At 36.1% G+C, this 20850-nt stretch overlaps 1 protein-coding gene across 2 annotated transcripts in view; it reads right to left on the minus strand.

Annotated features, from left to right (window-relative positions):
- Positions 1–18913, minus strand: part of LOC123529521 (serine/threonine-protein kinase 4-like) — a 73579-nt gene extending 54666 nt beyond the window's left edge. For both annotated transcript variants that reach the window (XR_008366682.1, XM_045309888.2), the window contains exons 1-4: positions 18729–18913; positions 11298–11567; positions 7730–7830; positions 999–1095 (exon numbers count right to left, since the gene is read on the minus strand). Coding sequence is in view for 1 of the 2 variants with exons in the window: in XM_045309888.2 (XP_045165823.2) it covers positions 999–1095; positions 7730–7830; positions 11298–11567; positions 18729–18821 (561 nt within the window). In the remaining variant the exon portion in view is untranslated. The remainder of the gene's footprint in view (positions 1–998; positions 1096–7729; positions 7831–11297; positions 11568–18728) is intronic.
- Positions 18914–20850: the final 1937 nt, after the last annotated feature.

The following is a 20850-nucleotide window of genomic DNA, read 5'->3' on the forward strand; positions in this document are numbered from 1 at the left end:
AATAAAATCGAAGACTGTCTGCCATTTCATTTTAAAAAACATACAATGTATGAGAAAATAATGCATTTCTACAAATTTTTGACATTGTTGATGTCAAAATATTACCGCGTCTAAAACAAGTGTCAGTTCAAAAGACCCCAGATTGTGTGTCCAATGTCGGGGTGCATTTTATAAGCGAGTGTGTCTTATATGCAAGAATGGACGCTTTTGAGATACATGCAACAGAAACCTATCAGCACTAAGATTATGCATATTTCTGACTTAATAAAGGGCCATAGCTCTGGTCTGACCAACAAAAATCCAGGTGCACAACTTCGCATGCTGAATATTAATGATAGTAGTGGAAGAAGACCGGAGTCCTCTATTAGCATTATTCAGGCACATGCTGGTAGTAGAACCACCATTCTTTTCCTTAATTCTACATCCAAAACCATGATCACACAGCAGCATGGGGTAAGAGATTCAAGTCAGCAACCATAACCACTTGGCCATGGAGGCCCTGATCAATTCTTAGAGGTTGTTTTCATTGGTAGTGAAAGTCTTAACATTATAAAACAGCTGAGTAACAGTTTTCAGTGGTTTTTTTTCTAGCCAGTTTGGGGCCGAAATAGGGCCCTAATCCTAAAGGAAAATAGTATGTTTTTTTCCCAATTTCAAGGCTAAAACACCCAAAGTTAATTATATTTTCTTTATTTCCAACTTTTTCAAATAAGACTAAAACTATAAACAATTTGAAACACAGACAGTTTGCTAAATTAATGCATAATGATAAATTGTAGCCATTTTCTCATTTAAATGTGACATTTTAACAGAAGATATTAGTTTTAACAATTCTTAAATTAGGCATTTTCCGACGCATTTTTCCCAATTGTAAAGGCCCCCGCCCCATTCCCAAGTTGGTTGGAAAAAACACTGGTTCTCTATATGCCTCATGTGGCATGATTGTATGAGTTTATCCCAAATGAATACTGCAAAAACCTCATGACAAGACACATTACCTTATGATTATAGGACTGTCCAGAGAACAATTCTGGGCTCATGTATGACGGCGTTCCTATAAATGTGTCAGCTTTACTCTGATTCAAATCCAACACTCTGAAACACACAGAATAGACATATTTCATAACACAGGAGCAGAAAAAGAGATTAACACACAAAATCTAACTTCAAGTATTAATATTTGTGGAAGGGGCATGCCCCCACTTGTAAATCATAAATCTTGTTTTACTTAGCCTGTTATTCAATTATCATTCTTTACATATTTTTCTCTTCCAATCAGCAATTTGTATTTGTACCTTGTGACTGTCCAATATATTTTCATATTGGATACTGAGTATATTCTATACTGAACTATACATAAACTTGGAAACTCATTGAATTCACCCAAACAGATCACTGTATTGTATATAACAGTGTAATAAATTACCTTAAAGTGTATAAGTATAAAAGGCCTATTGCAATGGGCCCAAGACACTCACCTGAAGAGGACCTGATCACCTGACCTTGCTTTTGACCAAGTTTGGTGAACATCCTTTACAAAGTTCAGTAAAATAAAATTTATTTACAGTTTTTTTCTATATTTTGCTGTGACAACCAATTAATTACCATTAGAACAAAGTTATTTTTTTTCTATTTTTTAGTTCTGGTGTCCCCTAAAGGCACCAAGCAGAACCATTTGAACAGATTTGGGAGAGGACCTTACAATGGCAGTACAGACCAAGTTTGATGAAGATCCATCAAGCGGTTCATTGGAGGTATTTCTGTTTTTACCTCCAGCACCATTTGAACGAACTTGATAGAGGTCTATGCTAGGATGCTACTGACAAAGTTTGATGTAAATCTGACCAGTACTGGCAGTAGTTTCAGAGGAGAAGATGTTTAAGTAAAAATGTTGATGCAAGACGAAAAACGATAGACAACAGTTTAGGTGAACTAATAAGAAGCAGCTAGTTTTTTCATAACTTTATATCAACTCACTGCTGAGTGACTTCCACATAGTTTACTGACTTATTTTTAGGTGCCATGTATGTATTTTTCACAATTTCAAAAGTCCTGTAAAAAAAAAAAAAAGAAAAATAGACAAAAATCTGCAGAAAAAAACCAACCTTTCAATGCATACAATGAACAGTTCCAAAATGTGTTTTCCTTGAATTCAAGCCCCCTAATAATTCATAATCAGAGTATTATATAAGTTAGCTCAATATATTTTGACTGCAGCTACAAATACATTTTTCGTCATGTTAAAACATAAAATTTTGAGTTGTTTACTGATGGCAGGGTGGGCATAGTCGGAATGATTCTTGTTAGTTGTTACTGCATATAGGAAGGACATTAATAAACTACTGCAACTGTTAACCAGGTTTTAATGTAGATGCCCCTTTATGACAATCATTATTTTTTGTTTGATTACCACAGTACGTATTCTTCATACTTGATTTCAGTATTTTCCGGTTGTCAAGAAAACCCTTATCTCAGTGTGTGATTTCAGCATTCTACTTTTGGTACGAAAATCACTGCTTGAATGAGCTATATAAGCTGAAGAATACTGCAATAACAAGACGAGAATACCAAATTGGGCAAAATTTGCTGAGTGTTATTTATGGGTCAACTACCGTAAGGCTGAATTATAATCCAATGTGTGAATACATGTATGCTCAACTATTGGCACATTTAGAGACCCTAAATTTCTTATGTGAAACATTTACATTTTTGAAACTTTTTCATTGTTAAAGTTATTTTCACTGGCAAAGACCTTCAAATTGAAGGGAAAGTGCAGTAATTTTGATTTATAACGCTCTTTAGGAACAACAGCTGTTAAGACACATGTAAAATTCATGTAAGAAAAGGTGGCTATAAAATATAAAAACCTATAGATTTTATAGCTCTTTAATGTCAGATTTATGATTCTAGTAATAGGTGAAATTCAGACACCTGTACCTATGTTTTTACTACCAAATAATTTACAATTACATACATGTCACTTTTTCATTCAGGTATAAAATATAATGACCCAATAAATACCAAGAGGTTGAATTACAGCTTCTGGCTTCATGAAAATGATAATGTTTGTTCACAAATTCCTTAACAATATCTTAACAATGTTGTCTTCCCTTTTGATTTTGTGGCAAAAAAAGGGTTTTCACAGAAGAATTTACCACTAACTTATAACCTGAATCTGGGCTTGCATTCTACAAGTCTACAATTGATAACAGCTTTTTATTATAGCTATCAATCTCAAAAATCTTACTTAAAATATAATGTCACCTTTAAAATAGTGGGGAAACTGATATAAAAACACATGTATTATATGTTATCATATAAAAGGGAGCTAATCTAATGAACAAAAAAAAAGAAAGTTAACTTGGGTGCCTATGACCTTGACCTTTGCATATGACACAATGTCTTGTAATGGTGAATATAATTATGCCAAGTTATTTGAATATACACCAATGCATAAAAAAGTCTACAAAAAAAGTTGTATCTCCAAAGGTGACCATGACCTTCGAGCTAGAGGTCTGGGTCCTGCACATGATACAGCAACTAATTTTAGGGAACATTTGTGCCTAGTAATTTTAAAATCCCTCGATGAATAGTAGAGTTATTGACCGGACAAGAAAAAGACCATGTTAACCTTTAACCTCTAAGTGTGATCTTCACCTTAGAGCTTGGGGTCTGGGTCTTGTGCATGACATGTTGTCCTCTTATTGAGAACTATGACATGTTGTCCTCTTATTGAGAACTATGACATGTTGTCCTCTTATTGAGAACTATGACATGTTGTCCTCTTATTGAGAACTATGACATGTTGTCCTCTTATTGAGAACTATGACATGTTGTCCTCTTATTGAGAACCATGACATGTTGTCCTCTTATTGAGAACCATGACATGTTGTCCTCTTATTGAGAACTATGACATGTTGTCCTCTTATTGAGAACCATGACATGTTGTCCTCTTATTGAGAACTATGACATGTTGTCCTCTTATTGAGAACCATGACATGTTGTCCTCTTATTGAGAACTATGACATGTTGTCCTCTTATTGAGAACTATGACATGTTGTCCTCTTATTGAGAACTATGACATGTTGTCCTCTTATTGAGAACCATGACATGTTGTCCTCTTATTGAGAACATTTGTGCCAAGTAATTTCAAAATCCCTTGATGAATGGCAGAGTTTATAATGGACCGGACACAAAACAGACACTGTCAACCAATGACCTCAAAGTGTGACCTTGGAGTTAGGGGTATGGGTCTTAGACATGGCATGTCGTCTTATTATGGGGAACATTTAAACCAAGTTATTTCAAAATCCCTACATGGATGGCAGAGTTATGGACCGGACACAAAGTGTGATGGATGGACTGACGGACAGAAGGACGGATGGACAGAAGGACACAGCCTATTTCTATGTCCCCCTTTTTTTCGTCAAAAAATGTGGGGGACAATAAACTCTGAAGCACTTCAGGTGTATTTTTAACTAAGTCAAGGGCCATAAGTGTGGCTAAGTGCAATCCCAAACAACACCAGGTGCACCACCACATGCTAAATAACAACCCTCTAATGCTTTCAGACTCCAGGTCAAATACTTTTTGAGATACATGTGACACAAACTTTTATGCCTGTAACACATATTTTTGACAAAGTTAAAGTCCATAACTATGGTTTTGTAGGGTGAAATCTAAAACAAAACTCAAGTGCAGAAATTTATATGCTGAGTAATATTTCTACATGGTTTCATGACTCAAAGTCAAATATTTGGCCGGTTTTGATTTCATCATTACTTCCTGTAAATATCTGGGGTGAAGGTCTGATTAAAACTGTACATTTTAATTGGTGGATGAAAAATTCCACAGGTTTTCAAATGGAATAGATGATATTTTCTTAAGGGGTGTGCAGGTGCTCTGAGCTGTATTGTTAGACAGTATAATCCGTTGCAAGACTCCTGTGGAAATAGCTTACATCATAAACCTGAATCCCCTCAGTAGTGAAACTGCGGCAGAGTTCGACTACAAACCTGCCAACTCTGCCACTCTGATACGGAGTGCTCTCAAATAAATGATTTACAATCAACTCGTCACCTAGTCAACTTGTCCCCCAGTCAACTCCTCTCCATTTAGGTCATTTTGTATCCCTTGACGATTTCAAAAATGGTCATTTCGTCCCCCACTTTTCGGCCCCGCCTTTTTAGTCTTAATTTTTTGTCAAAGTATCCTAGATTATGATTTATATAATTATTATGTAAAATATGTGTTCTGTAAAATATGTTCTACATAAAAAACATGAAAATTTTACATTAAAATCTACATTTTGTTTTGCTTTATAAATACCCGATCGTATGTAAAAGTGCACGTTTCGTAGCTTAAAGTGTGCATTGACTTATGCGGCTGTGTATCTTTTTTAGAGATACTTCTTGTTTAAGATATATGCAACACAAACTTCTAATGACTTACTGTGTAGTCAAGGACCATAACTGCCGTCTGGCTCAGTGAAATCTTAAATTGAACTCCAGGTGCACAACTTCACAAAGTGAAGCATGTCATGCTTTATAACAACCCTTTTAGGTTTTATGACTCTGAGTCAAATACTTTTTAAGATACAGGCAACACAAACTTTTATGCCCTTTCAATGTATATTTTTGACTATGTCACAGGCCATACTCTGGTCTGGCCATGTGAAATCTCAAACAGAACCCCAGGATTGGTGCACTAGTAACTTCACAAGCTAAATAACATTCATATGATGTTTGTTTGTACTATAAGGTCAAATACTTTTTGAGATACATGCAACACAAACTTTAGGCATTTTACTCCAAATTAAAATACCACATGCTGAATGACAATCCTATGTCCAGGTCTGATGACTCTGGGTTCAATACTTTTTGAGACTGAATAACAAAAATTTGAATTGTATGAACAAGGGATACTCTATGTGCATCCCCACTCCCCTGAAAAAACTTTGATTAACAGCATAGTGTTCTTTACAATGATGCACAACACAAATGTTCTCTTCAAGATTAGAATTTACTGGTGTAAAAAAAACATACAAATGTAGGGATAACGCATGTTTTTTTGTGTTATAACATCTGCAGAATACCAAGGGATTTTTGGCTGCCGTATCCCGGCAGGGCGAGGGTACCAACGTATCCAAGTGATTCTGAAAATGTTATAACACAAAATGAACATGCGCTAACGCTATTCTAGCACAAAATCTGTAAAAATCTAAAAAAAATGAATGCATTATCCATCATTTTCAGCAATTTCCATGAAATATGTTTACGCTTTTTCATGGAACACACATAAAAATTATTATATAAAAGGTGTTTTAACAGCACTTGAGTGTGAGAATCTCTCTGTTAACACATGTTTTCTCTCCTGTTAAAACATCCCCGAAAAGTGACAAGAACAGCAGTTTTATAATGAACCTTCTTTACCAGCCATCTGTATTAAACAACCACATATGTATGCCTTAAGCAAACTGAACAGTTAGCTTCCCAAATTGACTTTTTGTTCTAATTTTAACGTGACTTAAGCAGCTTCCTGTCTTAAGCAGTCAGACTATGTCACACCCTTGGCTGGCAGCTTTACCTTCACCCTGCTGAATTTCTAAAATGGACTGGTCAATCGTCCAATTTGGGCAATACCATTTATTACTTGAAGGGGTGTTTACTTAAATTTACTGACTGAACAGCGAACAGTGCAGACCATGATAAGCCTGTACGGATGTGCAGGCTGATTTTGGTCTGCACTGGTTGCAAAAGCAGAATCACTAGCCACCAAGGGCTAAAATTAAAAGGTTAATAAAGGTTTCACTGTTGATTTGAAAAAAATACCTGTTACTGAATAAATGAATAAAACATAACAAATTGCATTCATTAAAAGAACATACTTATATTTAGACATCTCCCATGCACATGATAGACATACAATGGGGCTATAACTCCATGCTCAATTATAATAATAAAAAAAAAATTATATCTGTTTTTAGAAACATGTTTTTGTAAGACGATGTAGATTGGGATTTATTGTAACCTTTTAAAATTTTTTTTTACTTTTTCTGTGTTTCTGTATTTTTCTTCTTTAACAGATGCTTCCTAATCCTAAATCAATGTATAACAGAAAATATGAGCCGCGCCATGAGAAAACCAACACAGTGGTTTTGCGACCAGCATGAATCCAGACCAGCCTGCGCATCCACGCAGTCTGGTCAGGATCCATGCTGTTCGCTAATGGTTTCTCTAATTGCTATAGGCTTTGAAAGTAAACAGCATGGATCCTGATCAGACTGCGCAGATGCGCAGGCTGGTCTGGATCCATGCTGGTCGCAAAGCCACTATGTTGGTTTTCCCATGGCGTGGCTCAATTATAATTCCCGATCTTTTTTATTAATATTTCAGTCAAAACACTCCCTTTATCAAAACACAAGGTAAATCACTTAATTAAGATATTAGTGAACCAACTGCTAGTTTTTAAATACCAATTTCAGAAGTATTATTTTATAGGCATTAACTGCACTAATATTTCAAAAAAATAATTAAGCTAGGGTCTCTGTTCCATACAAGAAAGAAGGACCTGTAGTAATAATCTTTCCATATTTGGATCTTTCTACATCCAGTAACTAACATTATTAAAAAGATATTATAAAATAAACCATAGCTTATTTCATGCATAAAAAGAAATTACAAAATAAATGATTAAATATAAAGCACTAATTTCTCTACAAAACACATACTTTGCAATCCCCAGATCTCCTAGCTTTACAGCCAAATCTTCCTTCAGGAAAATGTTTTTTGTCTTCATATCCCTGTGCAGAATCTTCTGATCATGCAAATACTGTAAGTAACATGCAATATATAAACATACATGTGAAAAACTGTGTCTAAATATCATGCACACATGATGCAGTGATCTATAAAACATGGAGCTCAATTTTGAAAAAAACAATTGTGATTTCACTGAAATCAATCAACAAGAGCTTCACAGGAGACAGCACGCTCAACTACATCTATTTCGACGCTGGATAGTGAAACTGGGCACAACTGAGGAAACTGGAGCTGTCATTGGAGTGTTTAATGACCCCAATGGTGGATGAAGATATTGCACAATAGCTCGAGTCTGTGTCAAAAATATTAAGTAATAAGAGAGGTACAGATAAAGTGTATCAAAAAGGGGGCATAATTCATAAAATATTGCTGCAAGAGTTATGCACCTTAGGTCATGTGATGTGGGTGATGATGTGGAAAAACTAATTCAAGTTTGAATCAAATGCATTTGCATCAAAATTAACCTTAAATTCTAAGTAAAAGGCGGCATAATTCATGAAAAAATGGTGCCAGAGTTATGCACCTTGTGTTGCATGATGTGCATGATAAAGGTGAACAACTATTTTAAGTTTGAATCAAATCTATTTAGTTATAACTGAGATAAAGTGAAAGTGTATCAAAACTTTAACCTGAAATTCTAAGTAAAAAGGGGGAGTAATTCATAAAATATTGGTGCAAGAGTTATGGCCTTTGTGTCATATGATGTGGGTGATGATGTTGAACTATTTTAAGTTTGAATCAAATCCATTTAGTAATAACTGGGATATAGTGAAAGCCAAAACTTTAACCTTAAATTCTAAGTAAAAGTGGGTATAATTCATTAAATACTGGTACCAGAGTTATGGGCCTTGTGTAATATGATGTCTGAGATGATGTGGAACAACTACTTTCAGTTTGAATAAAATCCATCAAATAATTACAGAGATAAGGAGGTAAAAGAGAAAGTGTAAACAAGACGGTCATGATGACTCTGGATCGCTCACCTGAGTAATAAGGGTCCACATGTTTCAAATTGCAAACTGATGCTAAAATTAAAGGAAGTAGGTCAGTAGGTCACATTCATGTTGAAACTTGGGACCCCCCCGGGGCAGGGCCTCTTTTCATCACATTGGCATAATTTGAATAATTTTGGTAGAGGAACACTAGGCAAGGCAACATACCAAATATCAAAAGCCTATGCCTTGCAGTAAAGAAATTCAAGCATTAAGATTTTTAAACATTTTTCCTATATAAAGTTTATGTAAAACTTAAGACCCTCAGGGCAGGGCCTCTTTTCACCCCAGGGTAATAATTTGAACAATTTTGGTGGACGACCACAAGGCAATGCAACATACCAAATATCAAAAGCCTAGGCCTTGCAGTTTCAGACAAGAAGATTTTTTTTTTAAATTTCCTATATAAGTCTATGTAAAACTTGAGACCCCCCAAGGGCAGGGCCTCTTTTCACCCCAGGGTAATAATTTGAACAATTTTGGTAGAGGACCACAAGACAATGCTACATACTAAATATCAAAGGCCTAGGTCTTGTGGTTTTAGAGTTTAAAGTTTTTTTCCTATATAAGTTTATGCAAAATTTGGGACCCCCGGGGCGGGGCCTCTTTTCACCCCAGGGGCAGAATTTGAACAAGTTTCATAGAGAACCATTAGATGATGTCACATGCCAAATATCAAGGCTCTAGGCCTTGCGGTTTTGGACAAGAAGATTTTCAAAGTTTTTCTGCACACATTTTTGTTTTCAAGAACGGTTATTAAACTAGAAGCTTGTTGGACATTTCAAAATGGTTTACAGCCTCTGTAAGCCATCTGCATGGAATTCAATTCTCTGAACAATTTTGGAAGGGGACCACCCAAGGATCATTCCTGTAAAGTTTGGTGTAATTCTTCCTAGTGGTTTTCAAGAAGATTTTTTTAGAAATTGTTGACAGACGGACGATGCACGACTGATGACGCACTACGGATGACGGACATTGAGCGGTCATAAAAGCTCAGGTGAGCTAAAATACTATAACCAAGGTGGGGATGCGGAAAAACGCCTACGCCAGAGTGAGTATAGCTCTCCATATACTTGGTATAGTCAAGCTAAATACTGGACACTATATAGGAGGGACATGACTCTAAGATGCTCACCTGATCTACAGATCAAGTGTGGTGTACATCTGAATTATAATTTTGTTTCAGTAATATTGTGGATGACAAGAAATGGATAACAGACCATGCACTTAACCTTTTGGTTGTGCGGAGCTCAAGAAACGGAAAATCTAGTACCCTGCCAGTTAAGATGGTCATATTTCGTCAAGTTGTGTACACAGATTACAGTTGCTATGGCTTTGTTGGGTGTAGCCTCACTTAACACAATATATTCTTTATAGCTTCCATGGTCAAGTTACCTTACACATCATTCTCCCATTTCTTACCGGGACATTACTTACCAGGACAGCACTATCTTGTTTTCTACTGGTTACAAACAGCATTCCCCCATATGAACAAGAGGTGATGGGAAAATTACTAACTGTCTTTACTCAAATTGTCATCAAGAACATTTCAACTGTGGATGGCTTCTGTTCTTTCTACTGGGTTAACATGGGTTTGAAGTAAAATAAAACCAGAGACCAGTCTCAAAAACCCTGATTAGTGTATTATGACCTTAACCTTTAGCCTGCTGTCTGTAAGTGGCCAGTGCAGACCAAGATCAGCCTGCACTTGATCATGGTCTGCACTGTTCCCTATTCAGTCAGTAAAATTTCATTGAACATCCCTTCAAATATTAAATGGTACTGCCCAAACTGATGATGGACCAGAAATTTAGCAGGGTAAAGGTTAATTTTTAAACTGACCAATGGCAAGACTGCATTCTAAGACTGAACACAAAAAAAGACTGAACACAAAAAACAGTTTTATCACCTTAAATACTGCCAGGCTCCATGTGCTACATGTATATACATGCAGCAGATGTTTTCACTTCATAAATAACCAATTTAAAACAAAGAGTTGTCACTAATGGTGACAAATTCCCCCGCAGCGCCTTGACCTTTGACCTGGTGACCCCAACGTCAATAGGGGTTGTGTACTCAATAACTACTATTAGCATGTGAAGTCTGAAGGTCCTGGGTGCAGTGGTTCGCGAGTGAAGTGCCTTCATGCAAAAAGTTAATGTTGCCTTCATGCAAAAAGTTAACATTGTGACGAACGGACGGACAGTTGAAAACTAATATGCCTCCCTTCGGGGCATAAAAATATTCAATGACACTGTAAATAAGGAATGACATTTTCAAAGTGAAAAAACATAAAGGCAGACATGTGTGAAACTGAAATGACAGGAAAACTAAACATGAATGATTTAGTTTCAAATAAACTATGACAGGTATTAATTTACTAAATGATAAAACCTAAGGCATACCATAAATTATCTTAGATATCAAAATCTTTTTCAATTATTCATTCATTTTCTATAAGCTAGTGTTTATTGAAAATACAAACCTTAAGAGCTCCACCAAGCTGCAAGATCCAGTCAGAGACAAGGGATTCTGGGATACTGGCCCCTTTTTTGGAGACAACTTGCAGGTAGTCCTCTAAATCCCCACCTTCACAATATTCTGTCACAATGTAAAGGCATTCGTCACAGATCACAGACTCTACATAGATCAGAATATTGTCTTGTTTGATACGTGATAGAAGATTAGCCTCGCCGTGAGCCTGATCACGTCCACTTTCGTCACATTTTGCCAAATCAATCTCTTTGACAGCAAACTAAAAATAGACAAGAAAGTGACCTGTACAGATGCTTTTCACATAAGCACAGCATCATTCTGTCCCTGACCCCCATTCTTAAGTTCATGCCTGATATAAAATCTGCTACAAACAAGGCAAGAATTTTTCACAATGCTTTGAAAGTCATGGTTCTTGTATTGTTGCTAACTGCGTATTCTCTACATCTGTAAAATAAATTGACAAACTTGTATTCTTAAACACTAAATTCCCAAAGTTTCCTTGTTTTTGTTACCTATTTTATTAAAGACAATTAACACTAAAATGACTGCCACTATTTAAACTAAGATGAATGTTACAAAAATGAAGATCTATCTACATTTCAAACTTTGTATTACTTTTTAGATTCCTGCAACAAGACATTGTTCAGTACAACAGATAAACTGCCACAGACAAATGTACCATATTTATATGGAAAGTAATAAACATACAAATGAGATGCGTGACATTTTGATTATAGTACATTTGTAATGAAATTTGTTTTTAAATTAAATAACAGTGAAAGTTAATACCAGGGTTGGTCAATGCAGAGCTGCACTGCATATCAATCTAATGTACTGCAATCATAATTAGAAACACTGAAGTTTGGATTTTGTTTAAATTAATGAAAGTGATATAAATATAATTTTCACTTATTCTGAAAATATACTTGTAAAGTAGACTTTGTTGTGTTTCAATTGTTTTGGAAAATTAAAAACGAGTGATATTAGAAATTAAGGTTCATCAAAAGAGTTTTGGAGAGCACCTCTCAGGTGAATTTTATTTCTGAAAATTTGAATTTGTACCTCATAGACAATTACTATTTATAATAAATATACTGAATTGTTCAGAGGAAGCAGGAAACACTATAAAAAGGTACGCTTCTTTGGGAATATAATATATATATATATATATGTATATATATTCCCAAAGTGCTTACTGGTACTGATGATAAACACGTAAACATGGACAGATGATAAAGTTGACCACCTTGGAAATACTCGACTGCAATCGGTTATTTATAAAATTGAACACACCATCAAGTAGTTTTCACTTACAATACCAACTGGTGTAAATAAAAACAAAATTGGTAAATATTCTGTATAAATAAATGACTTACATTTATCTGTATAAAAAATATTTATACAAAATTACTGGGGAAGAGGGTGTTTTTTCCGCATGCTCACTGTCGCCACATGAAGGCCTGACATTGGGTTCCTTTTCATTACTTGATCAGAAATGACTATTGCAGCCTTTTGGGGAAAGTTTCAATATAATACTACGAAGGAAATTTTGTAAATGACAAAGTGGATGAATTTATCATCAGTCAACCTTCGTACAGTCCCCATTTTACAAACCTCTTTCAGGGCCTCACTTCGTTTGAGTTTGCTAACTAAATATAAATTGGAATTATGTAAAGTTTTCAGCAAATGTTAAGCTTTATTTTGATACTGACCATTGCTTACAGATTGCAGAAATAAAAAAGAAATAAAAAAGTTACAGGTAAAAAAACTCATTTTCTGTTCGAGTTTATCATCCGTACCAGTACCTTTTTATATTTTGTCTAAATCTAATATTACATGTACTTAGACAGTCAACTTTCTATCTAAGAAAATATCAAACTCTTTTTTTTTCAAAAGTATTTTTTCTTAACTTTGGTAGTGTGTATAACATACATTGTATCTATCATGGTACACCTTTTAAGTAAGAAAATGTTTTTAAGTTATACATTTTCTTAAAGTAAAACATAGCAGTATTTTGTCATTTTGACAGTTCTACTTTCACTTTCATAATTTTTTTTTCAGTTTTGCAACAATTTGAAATGTACATGTTTTGTTGCATTTTCAACACTGGGAGTATGCAGGCCCCTTGTTCACAAAACAGTTTTCAGTCTCAGCTGAGTTTGAAATTTTAATATCAATTTTACTAAAACTTCTAGGTTCAATTTCAACTGAGACTGACCATCAATACCGAATAGCTACTTGAAAATACTTATTAATTTAAAATTCAGTTTTAAACATGCTATTTAGATATAAATGACTAATAAAGTTTCATTATCAAACTCAGCTGAGACTGAAAATGTGTTGTGGCCTGGAAAAATAAATCAGGCACAAAAAAAGTACCAGTATACATATAATGTTAAAATATTTTAGAAAAAGAATTTAGATATTTTCTTCAAAACAAAATGTGACAGTGGTGTGGAATTCCTATGTCCGACTTGGCAGTCACTCAGGACTTTCTGCCGGCGCATAATATGGATGCACCTATAATATGGAGTTAGAGTATAATGCTGTGCATTTATTTTCATCATTTATGATATTAAGGTTCATGTAAAGTGTTTTGAAGCATGCCTGCTTAGCTCAGCACTGAGTAGGGTGAGCGTTGGTCTACAGATCGAGGGGTTGCGAGTTCGATCACCGGGCGGAGCTTATGTTCTCCATGACGATTTGATAAAAGACATTGTGTCTGAAATCATTCGTCCTCTACCTCTGATAATTCATGTGGGGAAGTTGGCAGTTACTTCCAGAGAACAGGTTTGTACTGGTACAGAATCCTGGAACTCTGGTTAGGCTAACTGCCTGCCATTACATGACTGAAATACTGTTGAAAAATGATGTTAAACCAAAAACAAAACAAAATGTAAAGTGTTTTGAAACTGCCCCTCTTGTGAAATTTTGTTTTGTTTTTTAGGCCATATAGGCCTTAAGCCCTTTGTTTTTCATAAAACGTATACCGAACTGTTCAGAATAAGTAGAAGTGTCTTTCAAGAGATGCTGTTCTGTTTGGAATAATAAAGTTTCTCTTACAAATGTGCATCACATGTACACTGCTTGTCCTCATTCTGTTTTGTAGAAAATATCAAACTTCATTTAAAAAAAAAATTTGACATTATGTCTATAATTACTGTGTGCCTAACATATTTCTCCAGGCACTCCCATTGTTGATATTATTACAAATCATGTTACGATAATCAAAAATTCTATCTCCTCTGTTGACATAGCTATCTACATCTGGATATAGTTATCGACAGCTATATATGACCATTTGATTTTCTAAATATTTTATGCAGTGTTTTATAAATAAATATACTAAAGGTCTTATTCACTTAATAAAAAAAAAAGGTGCAGACGACATGCCACCTAGCCTCTATTTCAAATAAGATGGTTACGACAACAACATATACAAATTAATCGAACACTAATTGTTTAATTGATTCAATTAATGACACTGAAATAAATGTTATCGGATCGCCGAGAGTATTAAGCAGAAATACTATCAGTGAAGAGTCTAAATGATATTTTTCCATAAGTGAATAATAATAGATAGGTCAGGCGTCTTAGATTGGAAAATTACCAATCATGACATTTTCATTTCCTTCAAAACTTGCAAAAGAAAATATAGCTTTCATTCATTTAGATGAATTTGTCTATGTACCGTTTTCGCCATTAAGTCTGCGTAACGGAACAGCAGTTTTTCCTATGCGGGTGTCAAAAATGATGGTGGTCCCAGTCGTGTCGGCTCTTCTGGTACCCGACCTGCTATTTTACTAGTAAAGTTGTGCAGGGCACAGCATACGATTACGACTTGGCCACAGCAAAGGCACTTAAGCAGCGAAACCATCTTGCAATATTTCAATGGCTGCCCTCATTTTTGAGGGAGAATATTTCAACCTCTTGTTATTTTGAAATGACATCTAAAATCTGGGATAAAATGGTTTGTAGCATTCAGATGCTATAGATTAACCATTTTCCTATACTCAATTTAAATAAGAAAAGAGGTTTGACGACTCAAATATTCACTTTGTAACATTTATAAAATATTATTAGGGACCACGTCGATAACTGTAGACATCACTGAAATTTGGAGATAGTTATCAACACCCCCCCCAGTATGACACCCGCAATGGATGCATTTAATATTTAGTGGTATGCAACCTACAAATATACGTCATAAGGTCAAATTAACAGAAACATGATAAATAACCAGCCAAAACTACAGCGAAAATTACAAGTAACAAGATTTAGGACACCAGTGCTCTTACTGCGTGACGTAAGCGCTTCTAGTTTTAGAAACAATAACAAACAGTGCCTAACGAAATTGTCCCTGATCAGTCAAAAATATGGCACACAGCTTTTAAAAACAACGAAACAAACACATAAAACATATTTCTGGTACATTGTGATATTATAGGGTTTCCGCAACGTTATTTTCATTTAAAAATCAATTAAGATCTAAAGAACTGTCGATAACTGTAGACTGACGATAATACATGCACCTACTCTATAAATTTCCAAAAATTAAAATTCACCTGAGGGGTGGTCTACAAACACTTTGCGAACATACAAATTGTACTTGTAATGCCATCTTTAATATAATTTATATTGACCATATCGACATTATGCATAAATCCCGTTTTCCGGTATTTCCATAAATAGGGTCAAGGGGGCTGGCGAGATTAACCAATATAAAGACCTTGTACAATATTAGCGATTATTTTTGCCAGAAGATAAGGATTTAGGAAAATTCTTACTTTCTCACAATGGAATTACTATTCTACGACCTCGGCAACTATTTTTTTTTGCAAAAATAATCTGCTTACCTTGAAGTTTGCGAATAATTTCACACCTTCGGTATTCTCGATATCAACATTATAGATAAAATCCCGTTTTCCGGTATTAACCACTAGTCAGTCAGGGGTGTAACTGTTTAAAGTTATCGCAGTTTATAACCCATTTGAGTTACTGCTTATACTTTCATAACTTGTTTCAGTTATCATAAAATATTACAAAGCCCTCCTGTGCCAATTCCTCATTATGAATGAGACTAATGCAATTATTTCCTGAACCCTTGAACTTTTATCTTTCCAGCTATGCAATAAATTTGTTTACGCAAGGCTGATAAAGTTTTACACAGAAGTTTTAAAGCTATAAAACTCTTAACATCCTTTTATCTTTATCAGGTCATGATCACACTAAAAGAGAATTTGATTTGCCACAGTTTGCTACTAATTACACAGTAAAGGTCACTTTGTGAGAACAGCAAAACAACTTTTTTTGAATAACTTACCTGAGTTAACTATACTTTTATAACTAATACAGGTTATAAAATGCTTGCAAAAATAACTGAAATAAGTTACATAACTTGAAACAGTTACACCCCTGACTGCTAATAAACGCCCGTTCCCAGTTTTACGGTGAGGGGGGTATCGACCATTACGCTACATGTCGTTAATAAGTGTTTAGATTATCCTTTTTTCAAGTTTTAAACAAAGAAAATGAATAAAAAAAGCATTGCAGATTATCATTAAGCATTGATGTAATTAAGATGTAGCAAAAATATTCTCAAAGTTTACTTTATTTTTGAAATTTTATCTTTTATTCTACACTGCCGCTTCCGTGGCTCGATACCGAAGGTGTGAAATTATTCGCATTTTTCAAGGTAAACAGATTATTTTTGAAAAAAAAATGTTGCTGAGGAGTGAGGTCGTAGAATAGTATTTCCATTGTGAGAAAGTAAGAACTTTCCTAAATCCTTATCGTCTAGCAAAAATAATCGCTGATATTGTACACGGTCTTTATATCGGTTAATCTCGCCAGCCCCCCTGACCCTATTTACGGAAATACCGGAAAACGGGATTTATCCTTAATGTTGATATAGTCAATCAAGCCACGGAAGCGACAGTATAGAATAAAAGATAAAATTTCAAAAATAAAGTAAACTTTGAGGATATTTTTGCTACATCTTAATTACAACAATGTTTAATGATAACCTGTGATACTCTTTTATTCATTTCCTTTGTTTAAAACTTCAAAAAAGGATAATCTAAACACTATCTATCTATCTATCTATCTATCTATCTATTTATACTGTGCACAGCGCTCCTCTCTGCGAGTATTATGTGCAGCTGCGCGCCTGTACAAGAAGTTAAAAGTAGATTGGACAGGAGGATAAAAGTAATACACGGTGTGTATTGCAGTATGAATACAGTTGATAGTGTTAAAAACAAGAAGGATTTACAGATAAAAGCAGTTTAAAAACAGGTCTATCATGTTAAGCATTGTGTACAAGTTTGGTCACACCCTGCTTAAACTGATTCAGGGTGGGGGCTTGCACAAGCTGTACTGGAAGGGAATTCCAAAGCACTATGGTGGCTGGAAAGAAAGAGTACTTATAGTAATTACAGTGAGTGAGGATCTGAGTATAGGAGTGAGGATGCATATGTCTTGTTAGACGGGATGGGGGGCTGACATAGGGGGGAGTGGCACAGCAACCAAACCATTCACTATCTTGTAGAACATAAGGAGTCGTGAATCAGATCTCCTATCTTCAAGGGTACGCCATCTCAGCTGACATAGCATGTTTGTGACACTGCTGTAAGGGGAGTAGTCATGATTAACCCATCGCGCTGCCCTCCGCTGAATCATTTCGATCTGGTGGATGTTTTGTTGGGACAGTGGGTGTAAGGGTTCCAAACACAGCTAGCATATTCTAGCTGTGGCCTGACTAGGGCTTTATAAGCTACATCTCGAACTTTTGGGTTCTTGCATGGGATATTTCGTTTGATGAAGTTTAGTGTTCGGGTAGCTTTGGACGTGACTAAATTGATGTGTTTATTCCAATTTAGATCTGAGGATATAGTGACCCCCAAGGTACTTTGCATCAGGAACTGTTTCCAAGACTTGGCCATGGAGTGTGTACTTTGATTTAAAAGGGTTTTTTGACCTTGTTATGTTCATAACAGTGCATTTTGAGGGGTTGAACTCCATGTCCCACTTACTTTCCCATAGCTGTAACCTATTTAAGTCTTGCTGAGGATGTTTTCTTGGGCAGAGCTATTTACAGCTAAATAGACAGCAGTGTCATCGGCGAATAAACGAACCTGTGAAATCAGATTTTCAGGCAGGTCATTAATGTAGAGTAAGAATAGAAGGGGGCCCTGTGGGACTCCGGACGTTACTGGACTACCGCCATATAGCGTAATCATATGGCGTAATGGCCGATACCCCCCTCACCGTAAAACCGGGAACGGGCATTTATTGGTGGTTAATACAGGAAAATGGGATTTATCCTATAATGTCGATATCGAGAATATCATTTATAAATTAACAAATATCTAAAACGGTATAATTTGGCCCTGGTCTGTAGACTGTATCAGATTTATACCTGCTGTCCGTCTTGCTGTTTGACCAAGAACACTTTCCCATAGGAACCTTCACCAAGAAGGCGATCGTATTGCAAATCTAAGCTGCTATCCATAATTAAAGCAACCGATTACTTGGTAAATTATGAATAAACAACATGTTTTGGTTTGTTTTTATTTTTAGTGGCAACTTTGAATTCTACTTCCGTGTAAGAGAGGTAACTCCAAATTGCTTCCGTTTCTAGGCTGAACACCACTAAATCCAGCTGTTCTTTGTTTCATATAAAATCCACTTACTTCATAACGGTTTTTCGACATTTTCTAGCATATCAGATTTTCTGAAAATCAGATATGCTAGAAAATGACGAAAAACCGTTATATATTCCCATAAAAAAGTAGATCGCTACTTTGTTAACTTTTATATAAGAAAACTACAGTTCGTTAAATACAACCCGCTGAATTTACTACTTTACGCTTCTTTCAATTTCTCTTTTCGATACATTAAATTCTTACGCTGCCATTTTTACCTAGCATGCGATAGGAACATGCCGATTTCAATTGATCAGGTCGGCATGACGTCACATCCGGAGCAATCGATTATGCAAATCACCTTGGAGGTGAAAGCAGGACCCGGCAATTCGTAGCGAATTAACTAGCGGTGTGGGTTGTGATGTTTTTATTTTCAAATAAAACATATCAAGAGTTACTTTTTTATTATCTACAGTCCTTTGGATATGGTACAATCTGCAGCCCTAGATGACGGGGAGCAGATAGACGCCATCCTGCTCGATTTTAGCAAGGCATTTGACAAAGTACCCCATGGGCGGTTACTGTACAAACTACATCACTATGGCATCCGGGGTAACGTTCTCCAGTGGATACAAAGTTTTCTGTCAGACAGGAGCCAACAAGTGGTTGTTGAGAACCAGTCATCCGCATCTGCACCTGTTACCTCCGGTGTCCCTTAGGGGTCCATGATCGGTCCTCTCCTTTTTCTGTTGTACATTAACGACATGCCAGCAACAGTTTCCTCCATCACTAGACTCTTTGCTGATGACAGTCTACTGTACAGAAAGATTAAAACTTCGCAGGATTCCTTGACCTTACAGAAGGACCTTGACCGACTCCAAAAATGGGAAGAGGACTGGCAAATGTCTTTCAATCCCAGCAAATGTGAAGTCATCAGGTTCTCTCGCAAGAGAAACCCACTGTGCGCAGACTACACGATTCGCGGTCACACACTAGCGGTTGCAAGGACTGGGAGATACTTGGGGGTAACCCTTTCTGAGGACCTTTCCTGGAAACCACATGTTGAGACAGTGGTCAAGAAAGCAAACAACAGCTTAGCTTTTCTACGCCGCAACTTACAAAGCTGCCCAAGTAACATCAAGGATAGATGTTATTTGTCCCTGGTCCGGCCCATACTGGAATATGCTGCCCCATCCTGGGATCCCCACACTCAGATGTGTATTCAGTCACTTGAAGCTGTGCAGCGAAGAGCTGCGCGCTTTGTAACTGGGGATTACCACACTACCAGCAGCACCAGCAACATGATCAACCAACTAGGTTGCCAGACATTGCTGCAGCGTTGACGGTACGCAAAGGCCTTTATGGTATACCGTATTGTGTACGGCCTTGTGGACATAGACCCTGCCTCCCACTACCACATTTCAGCTGCCATCAATAGGGCTACCACCACAAGATTCATGGTCCCCTTCTGCAGAACAGATTCATACCGGCACTCCTTCTTTCCATCCAGTATACGGTTATGGAACACTCTGCCATCTCACCTGACAGGAGCCACTACCATAGAGGCTTTCAAGGCGGGCATTGTCTGTAATCCACTGTAAATACGTACTCCTGCGAATTTACCATTTTTTTTAACCTGCACTTGTTTTGCGCCTCACATCCACCTTGTAAAGTTGCACTTGTACGACAATGCTCCAGAGTGGGCCATGTACAGTATTGGAAGAAGAGAAGAAGATATATTTTTCAAAAAAGTAAGGTTTTTGTAATAATCGTTTATGTGGCATTTTAAAACGGTCTGGAAAAAGTGACACATTATGTATTGTCAGCTCTTCGGCGCTACGGATAAGTTATAATTAAAACAAGTTTCCAAGCTTATTAAACATTTTTTCAGTTTGC

The sequence above is a fragment of the Mercenaria mercenaria genome, chromosome 13 (assembly GCF_021730395.1).
Source record: "Mercenaria mercenaria strain notata chromosome 13, MADL_Memer_1, whole genome shotgun sequence".
NCBI lineage: Eukaryota > Metazoa > Mollusca > Bivalvia > Venerida > Veneridae > Mercenaria > Mercenaria mercenaria.